The sequence below is a fragment of the Zingiber officinale genome, chromosome 9B (genome assembly GCF_018446385.1).
Source record: "Zingiber officinale cultivar Zhangliang chromosome 9B, Zo_v1.1, whole genome shotgun sequence".
Classification (NCBI taxonomy): Eukaryota; Viridiplantae; Streptophyta; class Magnoliopsida; order Zingiberales; family Zingiberaceae; genus Zingiber; species Zingiber officinale.
The window spans coordinates 31,507,237-31,534,058 of NC_056003.1; the positions used below are offsets into that span (position 1 = coordinate 31,507,237).

The 26,822-nt window shown below is 38.0% G+C and overlaps 3 protein-coding genes and 1 non-coding gene across 7 annotated transcripts; all 4 read left to right on the forward strand.

Moving 5' to 3' along the window:
* Positions 1-910: 910 nt before the first annotated feature.
* On the forward strand, positions 911-11,534 carry LOC122025752 (K(+) efflux antiporter 2, chloroplastic-like). 4 transcript variants are annotated; one of them, XM_042584621.1, is made up of 21 exons: positions 911-1,167; positions 1,242-2,834; positions 3,541-3,706; positions 3,917-4,007; positions 4,147-4,283; positions 4,384-4,443; positions 4,531-4,650; positions 4,756-4,824; positions 5,102-5,167; positions 5,969-6,058; positions 6,501-6,605; positions 6,677-6,805; positions 7,982-8,191; positions 8,471-8,620; positions 8,884-8,937; positions 9,630-9,688; positions 10,059-10,125; positions 10,209-10,385; positions 10,557-10,613; positions 10,692-10,766; positions 11,150-11,534. In XM_042584621.1, the coding sequence occupies exons 2-21, from the start codon at positions 1,282-1,284 to the stop codon at positions 11,273-11,275; spliced, it is 3,561 nt and encodes a 1,186-aa protein (XP_042440555.1). In that variant the 5' UTR covers positions 911-1,167; positions 1,242-1,281; the 3' UTR covers positions 11,276-11,534. The 4 variants fall into 4 exon arrangements, with proteins under 4 accessions (XP_042440555.1, XP_042440557.1, XP_042440556.1 ...); XM_042584623.1 differs by having other exon boundaries at positions 911-1,124; positions 1,224-2,834; XM_042584622.1 differs by having other exon boundaries at positions 911-1,124.
* Positions 11,535-12,851: 1,317 nt separating this feature from the next.
* TRNAN-GUU lies at positions 12,852-12,925 on the forward strand. Its single transcript has one exon. It is a non-coding gene; the product is annotated as a tRNA-Asn (tRNA).
* Positions 12,926-13,306: 381 nt separating this feature from the next.
* Positions 13,307-16,722, forward strand: LOC122024382 (O-glucosyltransferase rumi homolog). Its single transcript, XM_042583000.1, has 6 exons — positions 13,307-13,643; positions 14,685-15,265; positions 15,379-15,571; positions 15,771-15,835; positions 15,920-16,130; positions 16,278-16,722. Exons 1-6 carry the CDS (start codon positions 13,521-13,523, stop codon positions 16,623-16,625), a joined length of 1,521 nt encoding a protein of 506 aa, XP_042438934.1. The 5' UTR covers positions 13,307-13,520; the 3' UTR covers positions 16,626-16,722.
* Positions 16,723-17,176: 454 nt separating this feature from the next.
* LOC122024632 (ascorbate transporter, chloroplastic-like) lies at positions 17,177-23,813 on the forward strand. The gene is made up of 11 exons (XM_042583287.1): positions 17,177-17,476; positions 18,328-18,935; positions 19,071-19,178; positions 19,385-19,540; positions 20,862-21,077; positions 21,471-21,680; positions 22,143-22,280; positions 22,521-22,622; positions 22,933-22,998; positions 23,214-23,298; positions 23,390-23,813. Exons 1-11 carry the CDS (start codon positions 17,422-17,424, stop codon positions 23,485-23,487), a joined length of 1,842 nt encoding a protein of 613 aa, XP_042439221.1. The 5' UTR covers positions 17,177-17,421; the 3' UTR covers positions 23,488-23,813.
* The last annotated feature ends 3,009 nt before the right edge of the window (positions 23,814-26,822 follow it).

Here is a 26,822-nt window from a genome sequence, read left to right on the forward strand (position 1 = left end):
TTAATCTAATTTAATTTTTCCAAATATATTTTTTAAAAATTCTAAATTCTATTTTTGTGAATTAAATTGATACCGTACGACGCGGTTGGTCTGCCCGTTTCGGTTTCATAAGTCACCGACAAGGGAAGCGGCTCCTCCTTTAGTTAACAAGTCGACGATTTTTCCATGCACCCCAAAACTTACCACGAGCGGGGCCCACCACGGGTGTGTTTTTCCCGGATACTTCGTTTGTTTTTCATTTTTTTTATAAAAAATTAAAATTCGTTTTGCCCCTACTAGTTTGGTTTGTTTCTAAAAGAACTCCTATACTTTTTTAAAAAAAACAGCATCTACTGCCTATAATTTAAATTTGTCTCTAAAATAATAATTCTTTATCAATCGTAATATCTTAAATTTATAAGGCAAAAAATTATAAATCAACAAAAAAAATAGTAAAAATAGAAATATACCTCTTATTTTGGTACTATTAAAAGGGCGTTTATCCTAAATTTTCTTCTTAAATTATTGTTTTACCCATTGCTATAATATGAAGTGATTTAAATTAAAAATAGATTTAATCAACTCAAAGCAGCAGTTTTGGAAGTCGAATTAATTTTTAGCTACTTTAGAATAGTTTTAACTAAGTCAAAATATATATTATGTAATAATTTGAATTATTATTAGATTAATTTGGACCAATCTTAAGTAATTTTAAAATTTGCAGGTGTTTTTTAAAATAATGGATTGGATATTAATGCTCCGTCTACGATTTAAAGAAAGAAAGGCAAAGCCGATCAATTAATATATTTTTTTTCCCTTCGCCACGTCAGCACTTTATCCCGCTCCCCCTCCTCGTTCCAATCCAATTCCACGATGCTGACGTCATCGTTTGATTTCGCCGTTCGCGGTCCAATCCAATTCCAATTGAGACTCGTGAGTAGATTCGTATGGCTGGTCGTGACAGAACGCCAAGTATCCCACGGCTGTAGCCGCCGCGCCGCGAACCAACGTCGTCCACCACTTCCCGAGTGACGAGGTCTCCGCCGCACTCTTCTCGCTGCTCCGGCGACGACGTTGTTTGAAGATGAGCTCGCTCCACCGCCGTCGATGATCCCTCTCTCGCCTCTCTATCGCCCCCCTCCGCGGTAGCTCCGTTTTCGACTCTCCTTGGTTGACCCCCGATTCTAGGTCTTAATATTTATTTTCCGGAATTTTCGGAGGACTTGCGAGATTGATTTTTCCAGATTTGTTGCCTTCCACAGGTTGGGGCAGTGCCAGATTTGTCTGCTTTAGAAGCCGGTGATGGACTCATCTTGGGGTATCCGGCCGTATCCCGCGCTTGATTTCAGCATAGTTTCGAATCGTGTGAGGTTTGGATACAGAGGGCGAAGCGGTTGTTTAGTTAGGGAGTCTGGAGTTCAATTTAAGTCTTGTTCGTTGCGGAGGAATTTGTTGAGTTTTTCGACTGCAGCTTATGGGAGAGATTGCGTGGACTTATTTAGATTTTCATGGAGAGATTTTGAAGGCAATTTGTTACAGTTTAGGAAAGTTTCCAAGCGACCCATGTTGTTGAACTGCCATTCCAATGATTTTGCAGCTCATGTTGGCGCTAACAAAGAGGATACTAGTGCAAATGAAGATGGATTAGTAGATGAGCAAAAGTCTCCAGTGGAAGAATCGGAGGTAGTGCCTGCTTCTGATTCTAAGCTGATTGGCTCTCCGGCCGAGGAAAAGGATGCCTATCATCTGGAAGAACTCAGGGAATTGCTCCAGAAAGCTATCAAAGAGTTGCAGGTTGCTAGTCTGAACAGTACCATGTTTGAAGAAAAGGCACAAAAAGTATCAGAAACAGCAATTGCATTAAAAGATGAAGCAGAACGTGCTTGGAGAGATGTTAATTCTGTGGCTTCTTCCATTCAGGAGATTATTAACGAGGAGGATGTTGCCAAAGAGGCAGTGCAGAAGGCCACCATGGCACTCTCGATGGCTGAGGCCCGGCTGCAGCTGGCAGTAGGAGCTATTGATTCAGAAATGGATCCAACAACATTGTCTGAACCTTCCGTTGAGAGTAATAATTACCAAGAACTTTTGTCTGCTGAAGAAGAGATTAGGAGCTGTCAGGAAAATTTAGAAAGTTGCAATGAATCTTTGAGACACATCCAAACAAGGAAACTAGAATTGCAAGAAGAAGTAGAGAGGTTACGACAGATTGCTGAGAAAGCTCAGTTAAATTCATTGAAGGCCGAGGAGGATGTGGCAAACATTATGCTTCTTGCTGAAAAAGCAGTGGCTTATGAAGTTGAGGCTACTCAACATGTTAATGATGCAGAATTGGTACTGCAGAAAGCTGAGAAAGCTATCCCTTCCACTGAAGGTTTCGATCAGCAGCCACAAGTTTCTCAAGACCAGATAGGCAAGGAAGAGTCAAGCTCTGTGGAGGAGGTAATGGCAATTACTGCTGATGATGGTGTTACCGAAAGAGATGAACACTTGGTTGGTGAAGATATGGCTTGTGATGTAGCTGTTCAAAGCATTGAAGGGGTGAAATCATATGATGAAATGAGTGATCAAGAGAATGGAAAGATGATTCCAGATGCCATCAAAGATGCTGATACAGAGCTTATGAAGGCAAAGAAGCAGGAACAACAAAAGGACTTGAATAAGGATATCCCTTCATCTCTTAATGCACCCAAGGCATTGTTGAAAAAGTCATCTAGGTTTTTCTCTGCATCATTCTTTTCTTCTGACATAGAAGATGAAGAGTTCACACTTGCCTCTGTCTTCCATGGTCTAGTTAATTTTACAAAGAAGCAAGCACCCAAGTTAGTTGTTGGGATGGTTTTTCTTGGGATGGGGTAAGCTTTATGCAAATCCATTAGCTTCAGCCACTCATATCCTATTTGATATCCATTTTTATTGGCATTTGCATGCACAATTTAATCTTTGGGAACCTTGTAGGAGAAACTAAAGAACAAATTAGGCATTTTTGGAATTCTGTTTGATGAAATAGTACTTTGTTATTTTTTCTTTCCCTCAAATTTTACTGAATCTCTTATTCTGCTGTCTATCTTCCTCATACCAAACTAATATAAGCATGATATAGATATCACTAGTATTGATTGTGATATCACTTGTGTTCTGTAACAACTCTCATGTGCTTGTGACATCTTCATACATTGCCTAATAAGCACATTAGCAAGGAAATTGCCTATTGAACATATAGGTATACTTTTGATCACATATAGGAAATCAACTATTTCATACATAAGTTTCTTCTGTAGTATTTGAGCATGGAAGAATTGATTCTGTGTGACTGATGTATGATGCAGATCTACTAACACTTAATTGCATTCAATGAGTATGAAACTTGGACCAATTTTCATGCTATCGTGATTATATAAGATATGTTAACAATGCTACTTAAATAAACTGCATTTTCTTCCATTATTACTTTGTATCCTGGAAGGATATGACATGTTTTGCAACATTAGTTGCTACTGTTTCTTTTTTATGCCCAATAATTGGCCAGGGTTAATGATCTCCTTCTCAATACTGTGTCAGGGCTTTCTTTATAAGCAGTAGAGCAGAAAGGACCTCACAATTGCTTCATCAACCGGATGTCTTAAGCATTGAGGAAGTTGCCTCATCTACCAAGCCTGTGGTTAGAGCAATAAGAAAGCTCCCCAAAAGATTGAAAAAGTTAATTGAACTCTTACCTCAGCAAGAGGCATGTTATTTTAACTGCAACTTTCATTTGATTAAATTTGAGTCTTTCAATCTTTTGGGCTTTTATTCAACTTAGATCCAACACTTTCAAATGGAAAAAGTTATCTAAATATTTCAAAAAGTGCTTTCACTCATTTTGGTTAGTTGTCTTTTCTCATACATTTCTAATACAGCCTGCCTATCTTGCTCTTGTACTGACTTATGTTTTTAGATTAATGAAGAAGAAGCCTCTCTCTTTGACATGCTGTGGTTACTTCTAGCTAGTGTTATCTTTGTACCAGCATTCCAGAAAATACCTGGAGGTAAGCCCAAAAACATCCTGTTGACCCAGTTGCCCAATCTTGGAAGTTTGCACTAAACACTGTAGTTGTTTTGGAGGAAATATTAACTTCTGCCTACGTTCAATTCATTCTTTTACCTATTGCTCTTTGCATCTTCCAGGCAGTCCAGTCCTAGGTTATCTTGCAGCTGGCATCTTAATTGGTCCATATGGTTTTTCTATCATCAAGAATGTTCATGGGACAAAGGCTATTGCTGAATTTGGAGTTGTTTTTTTGCTGTTCAATATTGGGCTTGAGGTAGTGTCTTATATTTGCTATCTGTTGTAATATGTTAATATATGATCATATGTCATACTTCTTTGGAACACAACCTTCAATTTTATGATATACATTGCAGCTTTCGGTTGAAAGATTAAGCTCAATGAAGAAATATGTCTTTGGGTTAGGTTCTTCTCAGGTGATTCTAGTTAACTTTTTACTACATGTAGTGGGATGCTGGCAAAGATCTTTTAAATAAGTTGTTGCTTTTCCTGACAATTTGCAGGTTCTAGTCACTGCTGTAGCTGTTGGATTGGTTGCTCATTTAGTCTCTAGGCAACTAGGTCCAGCAGCAATTGTTATTGGCAATGGCTTGGCACTTTCATCTACAGCAGTTGTGTTGCAGGTGGGATATTTTTTATCTCTCCTCTTTCCTTTCCATATTTTTTTTTATACATTTTACAGCTATATTTAGTAAGATTCAACTTAATTTATCATTTACATATTCCAGGTGCTGCAAGAACGAGGTGAGAGCACTTCACGCCATGGGCGTGCTACTTTCTCTGTGCTGCTCTTCCAGGTAGACCTCTCATTCCTAGGTTGAACTGAGATATTTTTTCTAAAGAAGGACACTATCTTGGTCCCCATACAAGTTCGCGTTAATATCATGCTTCTAGGTTTCATGCCATAAAAATCTGCCTTGCTGTTTATTGATAAAATTGACAAAGGGGTTCTCTATTCCAGGGGACCTTGTTTAGTAGAACTTGAACATCCTGGTTTTGTATGCTATCAATCTTATGTTACATTTTGTGAGTTATATATATATATGTGTGTGTGATTTACTTGTTTACTTGTAGGATCTTGCAGTGGTGGTTCTTTTGATTTTGATACCTCTCATTTCTCCGAACTCATCAAAAGGAGGGGTATTCTTCTTTTACACATTTACTTATTTTCTTGTATCTCACAAGTTGTGATCTTCGTGTTCTTAAATTGCTGTATAGTATTATTTAAAATTTACCTTTAGCAGCAGGGTCATCCTTTTAAACAATAATTAATATGATAAATAAACTAGTTTTACGAGCAAATTTAGTATCAGATATGTTCATATGTGAGAATTAGTCCTCTGACTTTCATCCACTGCCCCAATTCTTGAGCTTGAGTTATAATAATTCATTAATCTAATCTTATAATTCCCATCCATTTTTCCACAACTATCCATATCCGATTAAAGTAATCTATTTCCCCTAAGGGTTGATGTCTATATATGTATATATATTTGTCCAATCAATGTACTGTCCAATTTAACAGAATTATTTATTGGCATATTATCATCTAAATTATTATTATTATTTAACTTCTTCTCACGTGAAATTTTGGCTTTTATTAATTTTGTGGGATTATAATATTATTAATATTTGTAAACTTTATAGTCAAACTTGAACTATTTCAAATCTGGCACAGAGAATCAGTTTCAAAATGCACTGTCATAACCACCTGATTTCTCTCAGAAAATGCTTTGGAGTATGAAAGTACTTTGGTAGAGTATTCACAAGCTCACCCTTGATACTATAGTGCAATTGGTGATTAGCCAACACACTGGCAAATATTGTCCTTTTAGGGGCTTTTACTTGCAATCTTCTAATATCCTAATTAGGCTTTTTTTTATGAATATGTTTTGTGTGCAATTTGAATAATCTTTATGATTACTGTTTCTCTTTTCTTAGGTGGGATTTCAAGCAATAGCAGAGGCTCTTGGGTTGGCTGCTGTAAAAGCAATAGTTGCTATTACTGCTATAATTGCTGGTGGACGCTTGGTAAGTAACCTATAGTTGCTCAAATAGAAATTTTATAGTATAGACAGAACCCAATTGTACAAGTGTGGGTTGCAGGTCCAATTCCCATTGTAGGCACCTGAGTGCAATTGTTGGTACCTTGGATACATGTTCATAAGAAAAGAGGATCTACTAACACTTTACGGCCTATGATATCCGTTACTTTGAGTTCCATAGCCTAGCAAAGTTATCCTCTTTCTCCAAGTTGTATATTATGTATCTTTTGGCAGAACATAAGTCTAGTTTGTGCAATCTAGTAGTAGAATTCTAGATGGATTTTGTTAGCTTTCTATATGGTTAAACTCGTTTCGTTTTATGAATTCAAACTTTGTTATGAACTTCTATAACATGTTTTGCGTGTAAAGTTTGTCTTGGTTCTCAAAGGGGCGGATACTGATTGTCTTTTGGTATTACGACCTGGCAGCTTCTTCGACCAATTTATAAGCAAATTGCAGAAAACCAAAATGCTGAGATATTTTCTGCAAATACTCTCCTTGTTATTCTAGGAACTAGTCTTCTTACAGCACGGGTATGTGCAGCTATTTACTGTAATTCCCAACAGATCTTTGCAATGATGACAAGTGGAATTTCCTGTGACAGGCTGGACTCTCAATGGCTTTGGGAGCTTTTCTGGCCGGTCTCCTCCTAGCAGAAACTGAGTTTTCCCTACAGGTTGAGTCAGATATTGCTCCTTATCGTGGCCTTCTGTTAGGCCTCTTTTTCATGACGGCAAGTATCCTAAGAGAGCTCATCTTCCTCTCAAAATTTTCTTACAGAGCAAGTGAATAAAATTGATGACCAGTGTAAAACTTGGTTCTACATGCCAGACATATGCTTACTGATGCTTTATGTGATTTTCATACAAGACTGAAGAGGTCTAAGTTTACCTTGACATCATGCCCTTAAAAATCACTATGGATTTAGTTCTCTTTTCTCTTTTCTTTCCTCGAAAAAGAATTTTTCTTGTTTAAATCATGCAGAAAGAGGTGAATTAATGAAATGATGATGTCATGTGTAACAGATAAGGTAGTAGATCCATAATGATCTGAAAGAGCAAAAACATTAAAAAAAAAACAGCAACTACTGATGCTTAACTAATTCAGCACCAACAACTGCTGCTTGACTTATTCAATACCAGCTACTGCTGCTTAGCTAATTCAACACCACCTTAAGCATTTAGTGAATAAGTGTGATAAAAGCCTTCACATTATATATCCTTCCTTGCTAAAGGCTGCATCTCTGTTTCTAAATTAATAGCACGTGGCTGACAGTTCAAGATATAAAGACTCAACTTTTTGCTAACTAATCTGCAACCTATTGGATTCCTTTAGAAATTCTAAAATTGCATATATGGAAAGAAAAATCAGCAATAAAGATCAACAATTACCAAAATGGATACTTTACCACCTCATTATTAAATCTCTGAACTTAGTTGAATTTGTTGTATTCTTGCTTTTTTCAAACTGAACAAAGCCACTTCTGTTATGAAAACCAGCCAAAAGCCCCAATACAGAAGGCTATTTCAGTGGATGATTTTATTTATTTCGTTTCTATGACATACCATGACTCAGTTCATGGTGGTCATGGCATGTGGAGAGAAAGAGGAATGCGTTGCTTCTATCTGCATTTCACATCTACTGTGACTAAGACATGTAATCAGCAGAGATACATAGCATTTCTTCTCAGAAAGTGCATCATCTTTAGTATAAACTGTTTTTTACTCAGAGAGTGCATCATCTTTCTCGTAGCAGAAACTGGTTCCTATATACTGTCAATTATTTTTTGAAATATGTTTTTAGATTGCACTATTTGCCTTGAGTTAGTATGCTACTATTCATTCTTTATCACTGACAAACTTCTTGTTCATAACCTACACTGCCCACTCTGACCATCATATCTTTTCAGGTTGGTATGTCTATCGATCCAAAACTTCTTCTTGCAAATTTTCCAGTTATTATGGGGGCATTGAGTCTCTTAATTGCTGGAAAGACACTGGTGGTTGCCTTAGTAGGTAGATTATTTGGTATTTCAACTATATCAGCTATAAGAGTAGGTCTTCTACTTGCTCCTGGTGGAGAATTTGCATTTGTCGCATTTGGGGAAGCTGTAAATCAGGTGATTTATTAACAGATCTCTGCATCCATTATTTTCTCATCAGGCAGTGGCTTATTCGAACTATGGAATCTGGATCAAGTGTCTTAAACACTATGCAAGCCTATCTGGAGAAATTGTCAGTCATTGAACAGTCCAAAAAATGGATTTTTCATTAATGTCACAGTTGGTTTATGTGTCATTTTGTAGTTGCTCTGAAAAGATTATCATTTTACACAAGTTGCACATTTTTTTGACTGACAGGTGTTATTGACTCTTCCCTTCTTGTTTTTCTTTTTGTAGGGCATCTTATCTTCTCAACTTTCATCACTACTGTTTCTGGTTGTTGGCATTTCAATGGCTCTTACACCATGGTTGGCAGCTGGAGGCCAATTGCTTGCTTCTAGATTTGAGCAGCATGATGTCAGAAGTCTGTTGCCTGTTGAAAGCGAGGTAAAATATTTTATAATTTATTAATATCTTTCATGATATTCCATATTAAAATTTTTTAATTCAGAAAAGAGTTATAAATACCAGCCACAGACTAAAATAGTGTACTTGTCTGGTATTCAGATAATAAGCATGACTGGTATCGTTAGGCTCCCCACCAAATTACAAATTCTCGTTTAACTGTTCTATATTTATATTTTTCCAGTTGCAATTATAATGTGTACTACTCAAGCATTAAATATTGGTTGAATGGTTGTCTTGTGTAGACTGATGACTTGCAAGATCATATAATCATTTGTGGATTTGGTCGCGTTGGGCAGGTACTTATTGGTATTCTATGTTTCATTAACTTGTTCACCTCATAGCTGATCAATCGTGATTCAGACAACATTTGCTTTGCTCTAAATATAAAGTAGGGATGTAAATGAGTTGAGCTGAAGGGGAGCCTTAGCGCGACGGTAAAGTTGTTGCTTTATGACCAAAAGGTCACAGGTTCGAATCCTCGAAACAGCCTCTTGCAAAAAGTAGGGCAAGACTGCTTACAATGGATTCTTCTCCGGGACCCCGCATGGCGGGAGCTTCGTGTACCGGGCTATCCTTTTTTATGTAAATGAGCCGAGTTGAGCCGAACAGTACGAGGCTCGAGCTCGGGCCCAGTTCGTTTTTCCTAAGCTTGATCTTGGTTCGAGTTCGATTTGAGCTTTAGTTCTTAAGCTCGAGCTTGGCTCATAATAAAATTAAATAGCTTGAGTTCGGCTCAAAAAAAGTTCGTTTAAAAATTAAACGAGCTTAGTTCGAGCTCGTTAACAAACATGTTCGTGAGCTTACGAACCAAATACTGTTAAGCTTGAGCTCGGCTCGATAATTTTTTCGAGCTCGAAATCAGGCTCGGTTTGTTAACTTAATCGAACAAACTTTTTTTTGAGCCAAGACCCGAATAGCTCGCGAGCAGCTTGGCTCGTTTACACCCCTAATATAAAGCATTGATCTCTCTCTTTTCTTTCCTTTTCAGATCATAGCCCAACTTCTTTCCGAACGGTTAATCCCATTTGTCGCTCTAGACGTCAGAAGGTAAGGCTCTCCAGCATTCTGAGTTGGAGTCTTCAAAGGGACTCTAATACCATTGTGCAAATTAGATAAGCACCAATAGTTACCATATAATCTTGAGCACATATTGCATCTGCTTCATTGCATGTCAGTTGTGTGCAATCCTACATAGCAGGTTAAGAGTAACAATTTTGAGATGGAAATTGGTTTATTTAGATTCTTTTATCTTCTCTGGCAATAGGTTCAATCCAAATCCATGATACCTTTGTTTGAATTTTGCAATAGTTAAAGAAGTCGGTAGAAATTCTGACGATTACTGATCCTTAAATTTACTTTTGTGTCTGAAGCTACTATGTTATTGATAGCCCGTTTATTCTTTATTCCATACTGTTAGTGACCGGGTAGCCGCTGGTCGTGCACTTGACCTTCCTGTGTATTTTGGCGATGCAGGGAGCAGAGAGGTTTGGAGTTTTTCTATAGTACATATTTGAATTTATGGGACATAATAACCTGAGTTTTGTTTTTCCATAATATGAAACTTTAGGTTCTTCATAAAGTTGGGGCTGAGAGAGCTTGTGCTGCTGCAATAGCTCTAGATACTCCTGGGGCAAATTATAGAACAGTTTGGGCTCTTAGCAAATACTTTCCGAATGTAAAGACATTTGTTCGGGCCCACGATGTTGATCATGGCATTAACTTAGAGAAGGCAGGAGCAAGTGCAGTAAGTTGACGATACACTTGACAGTCAATACCTTTCCAATTGCCATTATCGAAATTTGTAAGAGAAACAAAATATGCTGAGCATGATTTTCCAAAAGCTCATATTTATATATCATATCGAATGGAAGGAGACCTTTCTGGCTTTCTAACTAGATTATTATAAATTCTTAAGGTTGTACCAGAGATTTTGGAACCAAGTCTCCAGCTAGCGGCTGCTGTTCTTGCAGAGGTGAACTTATGCAATGTGATTGAATGTTTGAACGTTCACCGCTTCTAGGATTAACAACAAATATATGCTTCCTTGCAGGCCAAGTTGCCGACATCGGAAATAGCTGCCACAATCAATGAGTTCAGATCCCGTCATCTCTCTGAGCTTACCGAGGTATGATACTATCTTTTATCATGTTCATTTGGCGCTCCATACACGAGCTTTTTTTATTATGTTGCACTGAGAACCAATTGAGGAAGAGTATCATGTTAGTTGAAATGAGACACTAAGCTTCATCAATTCAAAGATCATTGGAAGACAGTTGTCTAGAGATTCTTGCTTGTTTATTCGTTCAAGTAGGGTGCTCGAGTTGTTAATCATTCCTTATAACCGGCTGATTCAGGTTCTGGTACGAAAATGTTGTCACGATGTGCACTTGAGTCGCATGGCAGACGTAAAGGATAAATAAAATATTCATGTTTAGTATAAAAAAGTTATCTTCTGGTTTGTAACACTTGACATGATGACTCTTGACCTCCATGAGTTTTCTCTGGCAGTTATGCCAAGCGAGTGGGAGCTCACTTGGATATGGGTTTTCACGAGTGATGCCAAAGCCAAAGCCAAAGCCTCCGAGTTCAGATTCAGATGAAATCGAAATTATGGAAGGAACATTGGCGATATAATCTCCACACTAGATGACTACATTAATTTTGAAGCTTATTTTTTACTATGAAATTTCCAAAATGTACAGGGAAAATTCATAAAATCTCATGGCTTATTTTTTTTAAAAATTTCCAAATAGGAAAATTCTCTGTTTTCTATTTATTTTTTTATTTTGTTTTAAAGAAACATTTCTAGTATTTAAAGTTGGCACCTTAATCCTTGTAGTTGCTGAGACTGTAGCTTGCTAGATTATTCGAGTGATTATTTGATCTTGCTCTATGGACCTTTGAAGATTTAGGGTTTGTTTATTTCTTATTTAAAAAAAAACTGTCTAAAATTTTTTGAAGGGGCAAATTTTTACAAGAAAAAAATGTTTGTTTTCCATTATTTTACTTTGATGTAGAGATAACATTTTCCCTTTATTATATTGCTCCCCTTCCACGATTGAAGAAGCTCGTTAAAGTAACAATTTCTCCATTGTAAAATTTGTCCTTGATGAAGGGTCGAAACTTGGTCGCGACGAGAGTTGGGGGCAATGAGTCTTTCAACACGATCAATAGCGGGACGGGTGACGTAGAGATAGTTGGGGTGAACAAATGGGAGGAGGCGATATGGCCATCAGTCTCATGGTTAGTGAGCATTGGTAAAAATTGAAGTAAATACTAAACTGTAAACTTTAAAAAATAAAAACAAAAAATTAACACTTAATGCTCATGGATGGATGTACAAAATAATATAGTAATGATTTAGTGCTCGACTTTCATCCGTGACTTTCATATGCATTCAGATGTTCTGTACACACAGTCAGGCACCATATTAAAATTATATTTGTGTCTTTATATTATAAAAGTTGGGTTGATTTGCTTTCTTGTAGAGGTTGGGTTGGTTTTTAAAGTAAAAGTTAGGTTTCGAGTTAATATTTAAAGTTTTTTAGTGTTTTTATTTGTGCACACAGTAATTATAAATAGTGATCGACGAACTATAATCATGAATCATAATATGTGAATAACAATTGTGAACAATGATGGTGAATAATAATGGAAAGTAATAATTATGAATACTAACTAATGAACAGTTACACTAATTGATGTTTTTAGTTTTGATGAATCTAGGAACCTAGAAGAATGTTTTTTCTTAAATTTATTTCTCAATGAGAATCATATGTATTATTCAAGTTTTACCCATACTTTTTCAGGGCTTATAGTGACTTTTCAAGAGCTCTTATTATCCAACTTAGTTAGCACACGGTTTACAAATTTAAACCATAAGACCCACAAGTTACGTAATTGATTCATGCAAGGATATTATTGCTAATAGATCTGGATTGATTTTCAGTGGATACAAAATATCCTGCTAATTATCTCAATTTCTTTTTGCATGTGTTTTTTTTTTTACGAATCCTATGATTTAACCAATATATTGACCTTGCAGATTAAGTTTTATTTTACTGGCATAGTTTCTATAATCATATTGAAATAAGGATTAATTTTTAAAAAAGATAAAAATGTACTCATGTTTTGATAATAATAATTAAGAAAAAGTGTCCTTTTATTTTTAATATTAGTTTTAAATATTTTTCTTAAACCCCTAACAAGAGCTGGAGTAGCTCAGTTGGTTAGAGCGTGTGGCTGTTAACCACAAGGCCGAAGGTTCAAGCCCTTCCTCTAGCGAATTGTAATATTTTTTTTGTTTGTGTTTTTGCCAATAAGAACTCCTAACGCACTCGATCCATCACAGCACCCCCTGTAGTCATCAATTTAGATAGATCTCTATTTAATGCGGCCTTCAACGGACCAATCCGTACAGTCCAGACGGCTCGGATTGATCGGTGGATTGGTTTATGACTGACCGACCTGTCCTGCCACGAGCCGGTCCGACAGCAGCCACCGAATTGTTACCTGCACCCATACAAAATTCGCCGATCGATTGAAAAAATCGTTCCAAATAATAATAAAAATCTGTCGATTCCGACACGCATGCAGGCCCACCGTCCTAACTTTTCACGAAAAAGTAGGCTGTTCCTACCTACGCCGAGTAAACACAGCCAATGGCAGGCTTCTCCCTTGACTACTTTCCAACACTCTCCATCTCCGCCACAGCTCGACTGATACTTTTCTCAACTAGCTTGGACGCAGAGCCATGGGGAAGGAGGAGGAGCAGCTCACGGAGAATCTCAAGAAATAACTCGAAGAAAGGAGGAGGGCTCCATCAGGATCAGAGACCAGTTGCTTGTCTTTGTTCTCTTCAGCAGAGGCAGCAAGGACCATGGCGATGAGGGCACAGTTGGAGGGAAAGGGAAAGGGTAATGGAAAGGGTTTCCCTATCAGAGCAGTCATTGGCCTCTTTGTTGCCCTCTCGGTTCTGGCCTTCTTCCTCTCCAACAACACTGTAAGTGCCCCTTTTGTCTTCGATTATGAGTGCTATTGATGCTTGAGTTCCTGTACATTCCCAATTATGTGAGATTAACTGTTAGATCTTTATAATTTTGTTCGAGCCGGAGCGATGCGGTTTCGGTACCATAGTAGTAGTAGTAGTAGTAGTAGTAGTAGAAGAAGAAGAAGAAGAAGAAGAAGAAGAAGAAGAAGAAGAAAAAGAAGAAGAACAAAGAGAAACCGAAGAAGCCCCTTTGTACATTGGAGATGTTTTTGTTGATATTGCGCCGCAACAATAGTGAAGAATTGCAAAAGAGAAACCGAAGAAAATGAGAGAGGAGAGAAGACGATTTAACGTGGTTGGGCAATGTGCCTCCTCCACAAAACGACCAAGATGGTTTCGATTAGAATTTTCTGTATGTTTTAAGGTTACAATGTTCCTATATATGCAACCCAAGCAATACATAGTATTTTAGACAAAAAAAATAAATACCAAGTAATTCTATAAATCCCGCAACTCTTGGCGCTCGGGCACGCCCGTGCCACGGGCGTGTGCACGTTCCCTTAGACCCGAACACGGCTAGGCCGTGTTCAACGGCACAACCCGTGCTCTGGGGCGTGCCGGTTCCCCCAAACCCAAGCACGGCCTAGCCTGGCCTGATTGTGTTTGGTGGCACGACCGTGTGACTGGCTGTTCCAACGCGCTCGTCCAACCCACAACATCCAACACGGCCTGCTTTTCAGCATGGACGTGTCTCATGTCGACTAGATATGAGCCATCTTCAACTGTTTCCGAGTTGTATGGGGCTGTTTCAAGTCCTCTAGCTTGTTCCATCTCTCTTGGCCAATTCTATGTGACAATTGGTTGACAGAGCAATTCAAACTACGTGCCTCCTACAATCAAATTAAATTGTGGCATTATAGTTTTCAAAAGACAACTATCTAGTATTGTTTCATGCTAATTGGCACAATGTTTTCCTTTTCTTCTTGGATGTTGTACAATACATTTCTGAACATATAAATTCAGACAACTTTTCTCATTTTTGATTGTGTGCAGTTCTTCAGGTCAAGTGAACAAGTCTATCAACAGACTATAAATCCCCCGAATGCCAAACGACCCGATCGTCAGACTTCTAATCTACAACACTCCAAAACACAACCTATACCTATCACCTTGTCCTGCGAAAGTCCAACCGCAACGGTTTGTGAAAGACGATCAACTCCAATGCCTACTCCACATCTCACCACTTCCTACAATTCGCCTTCCTGTCCTGAATACTTCAGGTGGATCCATGACGATTTGCGCCATTGGAAGTCCACAGGGATCACAAGGGAGATGATCGAGAATGCACATGAGTATGCTACCTTTCGATTGGTGGTGCTTGATGGTCGCGTTTATGTTCAGGAATACTATGGCAAATTCATGACAAGGAATGTTTTCAGCCTGTGGGGCATTCTTCAGCTTGTAAACCGGTATCCTGGACGTGTTCCTGATCTTGATCTCATGTTCAATTGCATGGACCAACCGGCAGTTAAGTCTTTCGAGTACAATTCATCGACTCCACCACCAGTGTTCCATTACTGCAACAACGATAAGACTTGGGATATCCTTTTCCCGGATTGGTCCTTCTGGGGCTGGTAATGTTTGCTACACTCTAGTTTTAGTTTGTTGGTTTCCTTTAGTGTATTGAAGTTGAATGTGTGCCATTGAACACTACAATTGATGCTTTTTGTTGTTTTCGTTATTCAAGGCCCGAGATCAACATCAAGCCTTGGGCATCGCTGCTGAAGGAAATGAAAGAAGCAAACGAAGAGATGAAGTGGATCGATAGGGAGCCTTATGCATTTTGGAGGGGCAATCCCCATATGGGTGGCAATAGGTTTGATCTTCTCAAGTGTAATGTTACCAATGAACACGACTGGAATGCTAGGATCTACGCACAGGTATGCCTTGAATTGGCTCATAGTCAGCTAGTTCTTTTAACTCGGTGCGAATCAAAAGGCTTGATCCTTTTTTGAACTAGTAGTTCTTTTGGTAGCTTAAGGGATCTTTTGTAGGACTAAGCTTAAGTTAGACACATTCTACTAGACGAATGTGTTTCGATATTACTTGCCTCTCATTAGTATTTCATCTTCTACATAGGATTGGAAACAAGAGGAAAAGCAAGGCTTCCGACACTCAGACCTTGCTAGGCAATGCGATAACAGGTCAAGTTGATTGTTTCTGTTTTCGATCAAGAAAAACTTTGAATCTTCTCATCTAATATCAGTGAGAAACTCTTCGATGAGCAGGTATCGGATTTATGTAGATGGCCTTGCATGGTCAGTGAGCCAGAAGTACATTATGGCATGCAACTCACCCACATTGTTCTTGGACACTCCTTGGATTGAGTTTTTCCAAAGAGGCCTCGTTCCGGGGCACCATTACTGGCCTATTCGAGGGAACAACAAGTGCAGGGCGATCAAGGTGGCTGTCGACTTTGGCAATGGGCACCACGCAGAGGTATGCACTCGTCTTAACACACATTCGCCAAGAATTTAGATTCATATAGCTAATCTCAAATAGTTGAGACAAACATAGCTCGACTCTACCGATGCTGATCTAAACATAGCTCAACTCGAATTGATTCTGAGTTCGGTAATCTAACAGGCACAAGCTATGGGAAAGGCAAGCAGTGACTTCTTCCAAGAAGAAGTGAAGATGGACTTCGTCTACGACTACATGCTACATTTGTTGACAGAATACGCTAAGCTTCTGCGATTCAAACCAAGCGTCCCGGAAAATGCCACAGAGTTATGCTTGGAGTCAATTGCCTGCCGTGCCCCGACTAACGTGAAGAAGTTCCTGTTGGAGTCGATGGAGAAGACGACTCATGAAGCAGAGCCATGCTCATTGCCTCCACCCTTCACGACCGAGGAGCTCCAACAGATGCAGGAGAGGAAGGCAAATGCCGCGAAGGAAGTTGCGGTATTAGAGGAAGAAGCAAACAAGTTCTAAGGGAACCATGGCTGTGATCATAGTTGATGAACTAAATGAAATTGTAGCACAAAGCTTGAATCTTTCAGTCTAATCTAAAGATGGCAAGTGATCTCAAGCTAGATGTTTCTCGATAAACAATTATGATAATGTACATCATAAATAGGGTAAATAGGGTAATCGTGCGACGAACAATTACGATAATGTACTATCGACTTGTCGATTCGATGCGATAGTTTAGCATAAAATTGTTCTCTTTAAGAATCTAAACGACAAAGATGGTTGGAGATGAAACTTTGAGTCTTGTTGTAAGTTACAATGACTTGGACACATCTTCGAAAGCATTCCTCTTGAGTGAACCCCTCGGAGTTGAACCGGTTCGGTTCATCAAAATCGGACGGTGGTGATCCACCGTTGATCCACTAAACGAGTGGCTGGCAGCGCAGATGCTGTCACCGCATCTTTGGAAAGTGGAGGCCGTTTTATTGTCACGCCAAAGATTCCACCCTCTATCGGATTCCGATCCGACGGACCAGGTTCAATCTCAGCGCCCACCGTCGCGCCTTATCCGCGAATCTGTGCCGCGTCGTGGCGCTGGCGGAGCCGGAAACGTCGGGAAAGCTCCTGCTTCTCCTTTCTCCCGCTTCTGGAAGGCCACCAATCGCTCGCTGCTCCGCTTATCTGAATCTTCTCCTCGCCCTTCTCCTCTTGATGCGGTCGATCTCAGCTTCGGTTCCCATCACATAGAGCCACTTGCGTTGCGATTGGATCGGGGGTTTCTCCCGTTCCTGGATAGCTCGCGGAATCGGGTGGGGGAATGGCGATGGGCACGCTGGTCTCCGGGAGAGGATTCGGCTCATCTGCTGTGCCGGGTACGCATTTCAGTTTTTTTTTTTTCCCCTTTGGATTTGGAAATTGATGCTTCCTAGTTTTGCTCGATCTTCTCTCTTTGAGAGAATCGTGCGGTGCGGTATTTGGCCCTGAACTTCCTAATGCCGCATTGAAGCTCTATCTTTGGTGTTGAAACTTGCAAAAATTGCTACTTTATAGTTGATTTCGGAAGAGGATTGATAAAATAGGAATGTAATAGATAAAGAATCTAGTTTTGTGAGGTTACATTGGTGGTTCAAGCAAGCATATATACAACAGTTGGTTAGACGGATCAGCTTGGCCTAGTAAAGTGCTACTTCAATTTAAAGTCTTTTAGTAGCTACTTGGACAAACTTCCAAACGAAAACAATTTCAAAAAGAATAGTTACATACCGAATCTCCAGCTAGTGTGACTTCAACAGAGCGACTGAAGAAGACAGAAAATCAATCGATAGTCCATTGCCTGCTAGCTAGACAAGCTTTGGCAAAAGGTCATATGAAGTTGTCCTAGCTCCGGTGTGTTTTCCATGCTTAGGATAGCATCTTAGTTTTCTCTTGGGTTGTTAACACCAAAAAATTTACTCTTTTCATCATTCTAATTTCTTTGAAAGGTTAATTATCTTAGTGCACAAATTTCATTATCATGCTGTTCATATTGAAAAACTTATGTGTTTTACATGCTAAAAACTATAAGTATTACATGATTAAAAATACCAACATAAATAAGCATAAGAGCAAAATGATGATTTGTTATCACCAGGGGAGTGGGATACTTTTTTTCCTTGGAAGGTGAGGAAGTTGAGATAAGTTCTATTCACAATGAATGATTAGAGTATTGCATGTTATGATGCAGGAACTCCATATCAAGTTAAGTGTGGTAGAGCTCATTATAAGAAGATATATTCCAAGTTATGTGGAGATCAATCTGCATGGGCTGGTGGCTTCATTTTGTTCCTGCAAAGAGAAAGTTGTTATTTGTCGAGATCTATCTTATTTCCTGTTACTTCTTGTTCACTTTCCAAGAATACCATGATTGCTGGAAATGCCTTCCTTGGGGAGGTGGCACATCCACCGCCATGCTATTTAGGTAATTGCTCAAATGCATGTCTGACTAATATCAGTTTCAGGCAGAGATTTCCAGCAAGAACAAATTGTTTTGTTTCTTCACATGGTCTCCAACTAATGCGGAGGAGAAAACTTGAGAATATTGGAATATCTAATGATCTTCATGATCAATTAGTATCACATTTGCCTACTAGAACACGCGCAAACTTCAAATCTGAGCAGTATGAGGTGCCAGAGTCACAGCTTGATTCACTAACTTCTTCAGAAGCATCCAGCGAAGCAGTTTTAATTGGTCCAAATGTTACAGAAGTATCTCCTTGGTGGAAACAGTTCCCTAAACGTTGGGTGATTGTGCTATTGTGCTTCTTTTCGTTTCTACTTTGCAATATGGACCGAGTAAGTTAACTCTTTTTCACACCTGCCAACAAATTCCTTCTTCCTTTATGATCATATTCTACTCTATGACTCATTTTTAGGAACTTGGGTACAAATCAAGAGAACTTGTATTTTACTAATCTCAATTTGAATCAGGTCAACATGAGCATCGCTATCCTTCCAATGGCAGCAGAGTTTAATTGGAATTCAGCAACTATGGGCCTAATTCAGTCATCATTTTTCTGGGGTTACCTACTTACCCAGGTGAGTGTTGGTTTAGGGGATATTTTTATACTTTCTCTAATTGACGATTGATCCTTCATAGTGTATTTTTTTTCCCATATATTTTACTTATTTGCTTTTCAATACAATTAAGAATATAGAATCTTCAACAGTACCTTGATGCCTAATTCTAATCCAATGTCTCAGGACTACAATTAATACTCTAATAAGCTTTTCCATATGTTCAGATTGTTGGTGGCATCTGGGCAGATAAAATTGGTGGTAAACTGGTTTTAGGCTTTGGTGTTGTTTGGTGGTCTATGGCAACAATTCTAACTCCAATTGCTGCTAAGATTGGACTTCCATTTTTGTTAGTTATGCGTGCTTTCATGGGAATTGGTGAGGTTAGTTTATATGATTCGTTCTTTTCCTTTTGCAAAGATTAATGATTTTTTTATGCTTAGAACAGGATAACCACATTGCAATACTTCTCCAGCTATTAGTCTCTCTCTCTCTCTCTCGCTCGCTTGCTCGCTCGCTACAGGTCAAGCTTTTCAAGGACTCCTGCCATCAATTAAACTTGTAGCATACACTCAAAGGCACCACATGCAATCTTTTTGGATAAGATGTCTTATTTTAAGATGGTCATAACAGATTTAGCGGGTGCTTGGTTGGATGGTATGGGAATGGGGAATGGGAAAGGAATGGAATATTGGTGCTTGGTTTGGGTAATTAGTGGTGGATCCCATGGATTCATTCCCCCAAACATGGGAATGGGCCATTACATAGCATTTTGGGGGGTATGGAAACCTTTCCATTCACATTCCTCACTTCTATCATACCCATTCCCATTCCCTTCCGGGAACCAAAGTCAGTAAGTTTTATCCATATATGTGAATCTGCATTGAAAGATTAATATCATGGCGATATATTAGATAAAAGAACGAAGAACTGGATAATTAAATTTAAAACTATTGAATACCGAAAATATGTTATGTAACTCATTATAACATCATCCGAAGTAACAAGGTTGATTGCTTGTGATGTCACTAAATCAATTAATGCTTTAGCATACATCAATTTTAAATTTCATTAACTTGGACCAAATTGAATGACATCATGCAGAGGCCAAAATACTAGTCGAAATACCTTGTTTCAGCCTATTATAACCTTCATGTGGCCTTCTAGACTACTTTTAAAACATTGAATAAAAGTATTGAAAAGAGAAAATTTGCCATCTATCTGATTATAGCATTATCTGAAGTACAAGGTATGACAGCAAGTCTGCAACAACCCAGCTTATTGTATTACGTGGAGCCAGTATGCATCTTGCCAATTATGCTGATTTCTCTTTTGGTGACTTGATATTTCATTATGCTTCACTGCTTAAAAAGTTGCAGCCCTACTTAGCATATCTCTATTTCTCCAATACAATAACTTAGCAAGATAAATAGGAGCTTAACTACTAGTTTAAGAATATAAGATAAAGACCTTTGTTTTCTGTATTGAAGAATGAAATAATAACACAACTCAATTTCAAGTGCAAATTTAATCTGGAACTGAAGGTGTTAATTTAAGACTTTGTTAGTTAGTATTGTTGATTATATTGAGATCAATTCTTCTGGTTTATTTTTAATTTACCCCTTCTTTAAAAAAAATTCAATCATTGCAATCATTTTTTTTTCAATTATGATCAGTTTAATACTTTTTTAATCATTTTCACAGGGAGTTGCTATGCCTGCAATGAATAACATACTTTCCAAATGGATTCCTGTATCCGAGAGAAGCAGATCTCTTGCACTGGTCTACAGTGGAATGTACCTTGGTTCTGTCACTGGCTTGGCTCTTTCACCAGTTTTAATTCATAAGTTTGGATGGCCTTCTGTTTTCTATGCATTTGGATCACTTGGAAGTATTTGGTTTGCTTTGTGGAATGCTAATGTATGCTTTACTTCTTGCACTTAACATTCTTATGATTCATTGTCTTTTCATTTCTTTTGTGTTGCCTTTAGAGAAGCTGTTGATTTTAATATGGCTGTGTACTTGTTTGGTTGTGCTTTAGTGTCTTCTGCACTAGGTTCACACCTTATAGCTATACAGATGCCAAAAAGAGCAGAGCGGTAGAAAATAAATAAATAGATAAGTTCTTACACACACACATAGTGGAAGTTATATTGGTGGGTGTTGAGTTTGATGAGGGTGTAACAACAAAAATGATGTGATGCATCTTTTCTATGGCCTAGAAATAGCTATATGAGTTTTTCCCATTTGTTTCTTGGTGAAATTTGGTTATCACGTTAACTTGCTGACATTTTTCTCTTCTGTCTACCTCAGGCACATAGTTCTCCCAAGGAAGACCCACAGCTTAGTGAAGATGAAAGTAAGCTTATCCTTGGAGGAAGTGTCTCAAAGGAGCCCGTCTCTTCCATTCCATGGAAATTAATCTTATCAAAGGCTCCAGTGTGGGCCCTAATAATATCCCATTTTTGTCATAACTGGGGCACCTTTATCCTCTTGACATGGATGCCTACTTATTATAATCAGGTACTTGACGTTTCTTTGGTCTTAACCATGTTGTTTGTGTTACTTAGGAAGATTTGTGTTATTGTCAGACCGATTTTATCACTGTCAATGTATATACTCAAGTGCTCAATCACTTCACCTTATAATTCCTGGTTACATGGAAATACATAACTTTTGGATGGTTCTAAATAGTTGAAACACATAGAAGACTTACGGAAACTCAAGGTTTACAAAAGCTTCTTGTGTGATTTCCGTGAAAAATACTTTTATCCCAATACAATTCTTTTATGGTGAATGCAATATCTAGTGTTTAGTTTATTGTTAGCTTCAAACCAAAGTCATATTTAGCTTATTTAGATGCTCCTCTGACTATGATGTACTAAACTCCAAAACACAGTATGCCACTACTTTCTCATATCAACCAATTAACTACTTTGGAATCATTCAAATTTTCATCAAGCTTATTTGATTGATTTTCCTCAGGTGTTGAAGTTTAATCTCACAGAATCCGGTCTCTTCTGTGTCTTGCCATGGTTAACTATGGCGGTCTTTGCAAATATAGGAGGCTGGATCGCAGATACTCTGGTGGCAAAAGGACTTTCTATAACCAACGTTCGTAAAGTGAGTACTGACTCTTCACTAGCTCACAACAGATCTTTTTGCCAATAATCATATTCCATGTTCAAGACTCTTGAAGTTTCTCCCTCCTTGCCATGAATTTCCTGTGTCCCATATTAGATTCTGTTTTCTGTTTGTGAAAATTCAATTTGTAGACATCTTCACATTTTATCTCAGAGACTTCAGAAACATCTAGTCCTATATACTTGATGGTTAATCCCACTTTTGTTTCTCGTATTGCAGATAATGCAGTCAATTGGCTTCCTTGGGCCTGCTTTCTTTCTCACACAGCTAAAGAATGCGAACAGCCCAGCCTTAGCTGTGCTATGTATGGCTTGCAGTCAGGTTTAACCCACGAACCAATTAACTCGATGCATTTATATAAATAGGATTATTCTACCAATGAGATGTCTGTGTCTATATATTTGAAAGAACAGCCCAAACAACACATTAGACTACCAATGAGAATCAAATAATGCAGTTGCAATTTGCAAGCACATTTTACTCAAAACTGGTTACTTACTGTCCTAGCACATTTGCTTGCCCTTCACTACATGTTAAAACTATACGTCACATTTTACGACATGCAAGATTGCTCTATACTGTCTACACTGAAGTACCTCCTACTCTTATTAAGCTGTTCTATAACGTTCAGGGTAGTGATGCCTTCTCCCAGTCTGGTCTATATTCCAATCATCAAGATATTGGCCCACGATATGCGGTATGTTTCTTTTCTGCTCTATCATACTCAACCATTTTCCAAGGAGCTACAAAAGAGTTTTTGATCGCTTTGGATGTTCCATATTATTGTGGAATTATGTTCTAGAAAATTGCCAACATTGTGCTTGACTTGTGTATCATATCAATTATATGAAAGTTTTTTATTTGCACTGAAGTATAATTCACATACCTTTTTGTTTCTCTCCATCTAATTAGGGAGTGTTGCTGGGACTATCAAACACAGCTGGAGTTCTCGCTGGAGTCTTTGGCACTGCCGTGACCGGCTTGATTCTACAACGAGGTAATCCTTCATCCTCCAGTTCTAGCATCCTTTAAACTGCTTCAAATCTTGCAACTCTATGACATACTTTCTCTGGATACAAAATTCTCAGGCTCTTGGGATGATGTTTTCAAGGTAGCCGTCGTCTTGTACATCATTGGCACTTTGGTTTGGAACTTTTTTTCCACTGGTGAGAAAATTCTTGACTAAAGAAGATGAGATGCATCGACTATCAACTAGAAAGAAAATAAGTCAGTCGCGCACAGAGACTAGAACCAAAGACCTCAATTTTTGGCAGCTCAAACCCAATCCAGCATTTGGAAGATGAACTCAAAGAGCCATTCGGACAGCAATACGAGCACATATTATTGCCAAACATCATACTTGTGACCGAGAAGTTCTACAATCATGGAGGCATATATTTTTTGAATTTCTTCTTCTTAATTATTCTTCTTAATTTTTTTTCTTCAATCTCATTGTGACAGGAAAAAGAAACAGAACAAAGAGCTTTTAATCTATTGCATTATTCTCCTGTTTCTGGTGCAAGTGCAATTAGGGGGTTTGTGCTGTGCTGCTCTACCAGCATGGGCTTCAAACTGTGATGTGCTAATCTGTGCAATTAGCATATAAAACGTTAGAATTAACCCTAAACCCGAAAAACATTATTATTAATTAGTAGACTGAAGTAAGAATCATTGTCCTAGGTAAACAAGCCGAGCCAAGCTTAGATTAGATTAGCTGTGTTCAAGCTTGTATATTTATTTATTGAATTTTTTTAATCAAAAATCTTATTTAGCACAAACAGAGCTCAAATTTGTTCATGAATATTATTCGATATTCATTCGAATTGAACTCAACTATAACTTGTTATTCTTATAATTTACATTAAAATTTTATCTATTCAGAAATTTATATTATTTCTTTACTTTTAATATATTATGAATATTAGATTTGAAAAGAACATATTTTTTTTATAAAATATACTATTTTTGATAATTACATTTAATATAAATAAATAAATATTTTCATAAATTGTTCACAAATATTAAAATTCATTATTTTTCAAGTTTCTATTATATATAGATTTTTATAATTAAATGAATATAAATAAGTTTTTATTAAATTAAATATTTTTCCGAACATTCATTAATATCAAATATGGAAATTAAACCGAAAGCAAATATGGAAACTATGAATTAACAATGCCATTATTTTATAAAATAAACCACAAGTTAACTTTAAATTTAGAGAAAATATTTATATTTCGGAGCGAATTGAAATTATTCCTAATAAATTGTGAATTGTAGTTATCATCCCTCCCATCAACGGATGACGTAGCTGGTTTTTGCTCCGATCTTCAAATTAATTTTTAGTGACTGTGATCTTGTCCGAATGTGAGTAGACGGACACTAGAAAGATGACATTTACGTTGAGTGAAATTGTTCTAGAAAAAATGAAAGATAACACGTCTACTATAGTACTAACAATGCAAGATGAAATATCACAAGAAACTGCAACACGTATCACAAATGATGCACAACTACAAACAGCGGCTCGTCGTAGTGAGAGGGTTGTTAGGTAGAGCTGTCAGACGGGCCAACATGTGACGGGGCGGGTCGGCCCGTTGCGGGCTAACCATTTGGCGGAGCGGGGCGGGCCAACCCGCCAACTTGGCGGATTGGGAAATTTCCAACTCAATCCATTCTAAGGCGGGTTGCGGGTTTGGCGGGCCAACCCGCGGACCCATCAAAAATTTTTAAAAAAATTAAAAAATATTTCATATATTCAACATTTTATTTCGAAAAAGTTTTCTACAATTAAATGTATACATAAACATATATTTTAAATATAAATGAACACAAACGAGTACTTATGTGGGATGAAAAGTACTATTTTTATTTCAAAATTATAACAAAGAAAGATAATAAATTGGCCTAAAACTAAGCTTACATGTGTTTTTCAACCCGTGGGCCGACCCGCGCGGGTCGCGGGCCTAGGCGAGTCGGCCCACGACGGACTTGGGTTGATAAAATTTCAACCCAACCCGCTTAAATTGTTTGGCGGGGCGGGCCAACCCGACGGGCCCAACCCAAATTGACGGCTCTATTGTTAGGCAACCTGAAAGATTCATGTTTTTGGGAGAGTCTTCGGACTTGATCCCAGGTAAACATGAACCTAATCCTCGAACATATGACGAAGCACTCCAAGATAAAGATGCAGTATCTTGGCAAAGAGCAATGAATTCAAAAATAAAATCTATGTATTCTAACAAAATCTGGGAGCTAGTAGAACCACCAAATGGTATAAAAGCTATTGGATGTAAATGGATCTACAAAAGGAAAAAAGGGACAGACAGAAAGGTGGAAACCTTCAAAGCAAGGCTTGTTGCAAAGGGGTATACTCAGAAAGAAAGAATCGATTATGAGGAAACATTTTCGCCAGTAGCTATGCTTAAGTCTATCTGGATACTTTTATCTATTGCTGCTCATATGGATTATGAGGTTTGGCAAATGGATGTCAAGACAGCTTTCCTTAATAGAAGTCTTGAAGAAAACATCCATAAGAAGCAACCAAAGGGGTTTATTGCAAAGGGCAAAGAGCATCTTGTATGTAAGCTCAATCAGTTTATTTATGGACTGAAGCAAGCTTCAAGATCTTGGAACATCTGGTTTAATGAAGTAATTCATTCTTATGGATTTATTCAGTGTCTGGATGAGTCTTGTGTATACAAGAAGTGTGACGAAAACGTGGTGATATTTCTTGTACTATACGTAGATGATATTTTACTCATTGACAACAATGTCAAAATGTTGTTAGAAGTAAAGGTATGGTTGTCCAAGTGTTTTGATATGAAGGACTTGGGAGAATGTGGGCATATTCTTGGGATCAAAGTAATAAGGGATCGCAAGAAAAGGATATTGTCCTTATCCCAAGCTTCATACATCAATACTATCCTAGCTCGTTTTAGCATGCAAAACTCCAAGAAAAGTTTTCTACCTTTTCGGCATGGAGTACCTTTATCTAAAGATATGTGTCCTAAGACATCAAAGGAGATAGAGGACATGAAGGCAGTTCCTTATGCTTCGGCTGTAGGGAGCCTAATTTATGCGATGCTATATACGAGACTGGATATCTATTTTGTCGTGGGCATGGTTAGCAAATATTAAAGTAACCCAGGACAAGGACATTGGACTGTCGTAAAGCATATATTGAAATACCTGAGAATGACTAAAGATTATATGCTGGTTTACCAGACAGATGATTTGCTCTCTATGGGTTACACAGATTCTGACTTCCAATCAGATAGGGACAATAGTAAGTCTACCTCAGGGTATGTGTTTACTTTGGGAGGTGAAGTTATAATATGGAGGAGTGTTAAGCAGAAATGCGTTTCGGACTCCACCATAGAAGCTGAGTATGTGGCAGCCTCTAAGGCAGCCAAAGAAGCTGTATGACTCAAAAACTTCTTGATGGACTTAGATGTGATTTCTTATTTGCCCAAAATTATCATAATTTATCGTAATAATAATGGTACAGTAGCAAAC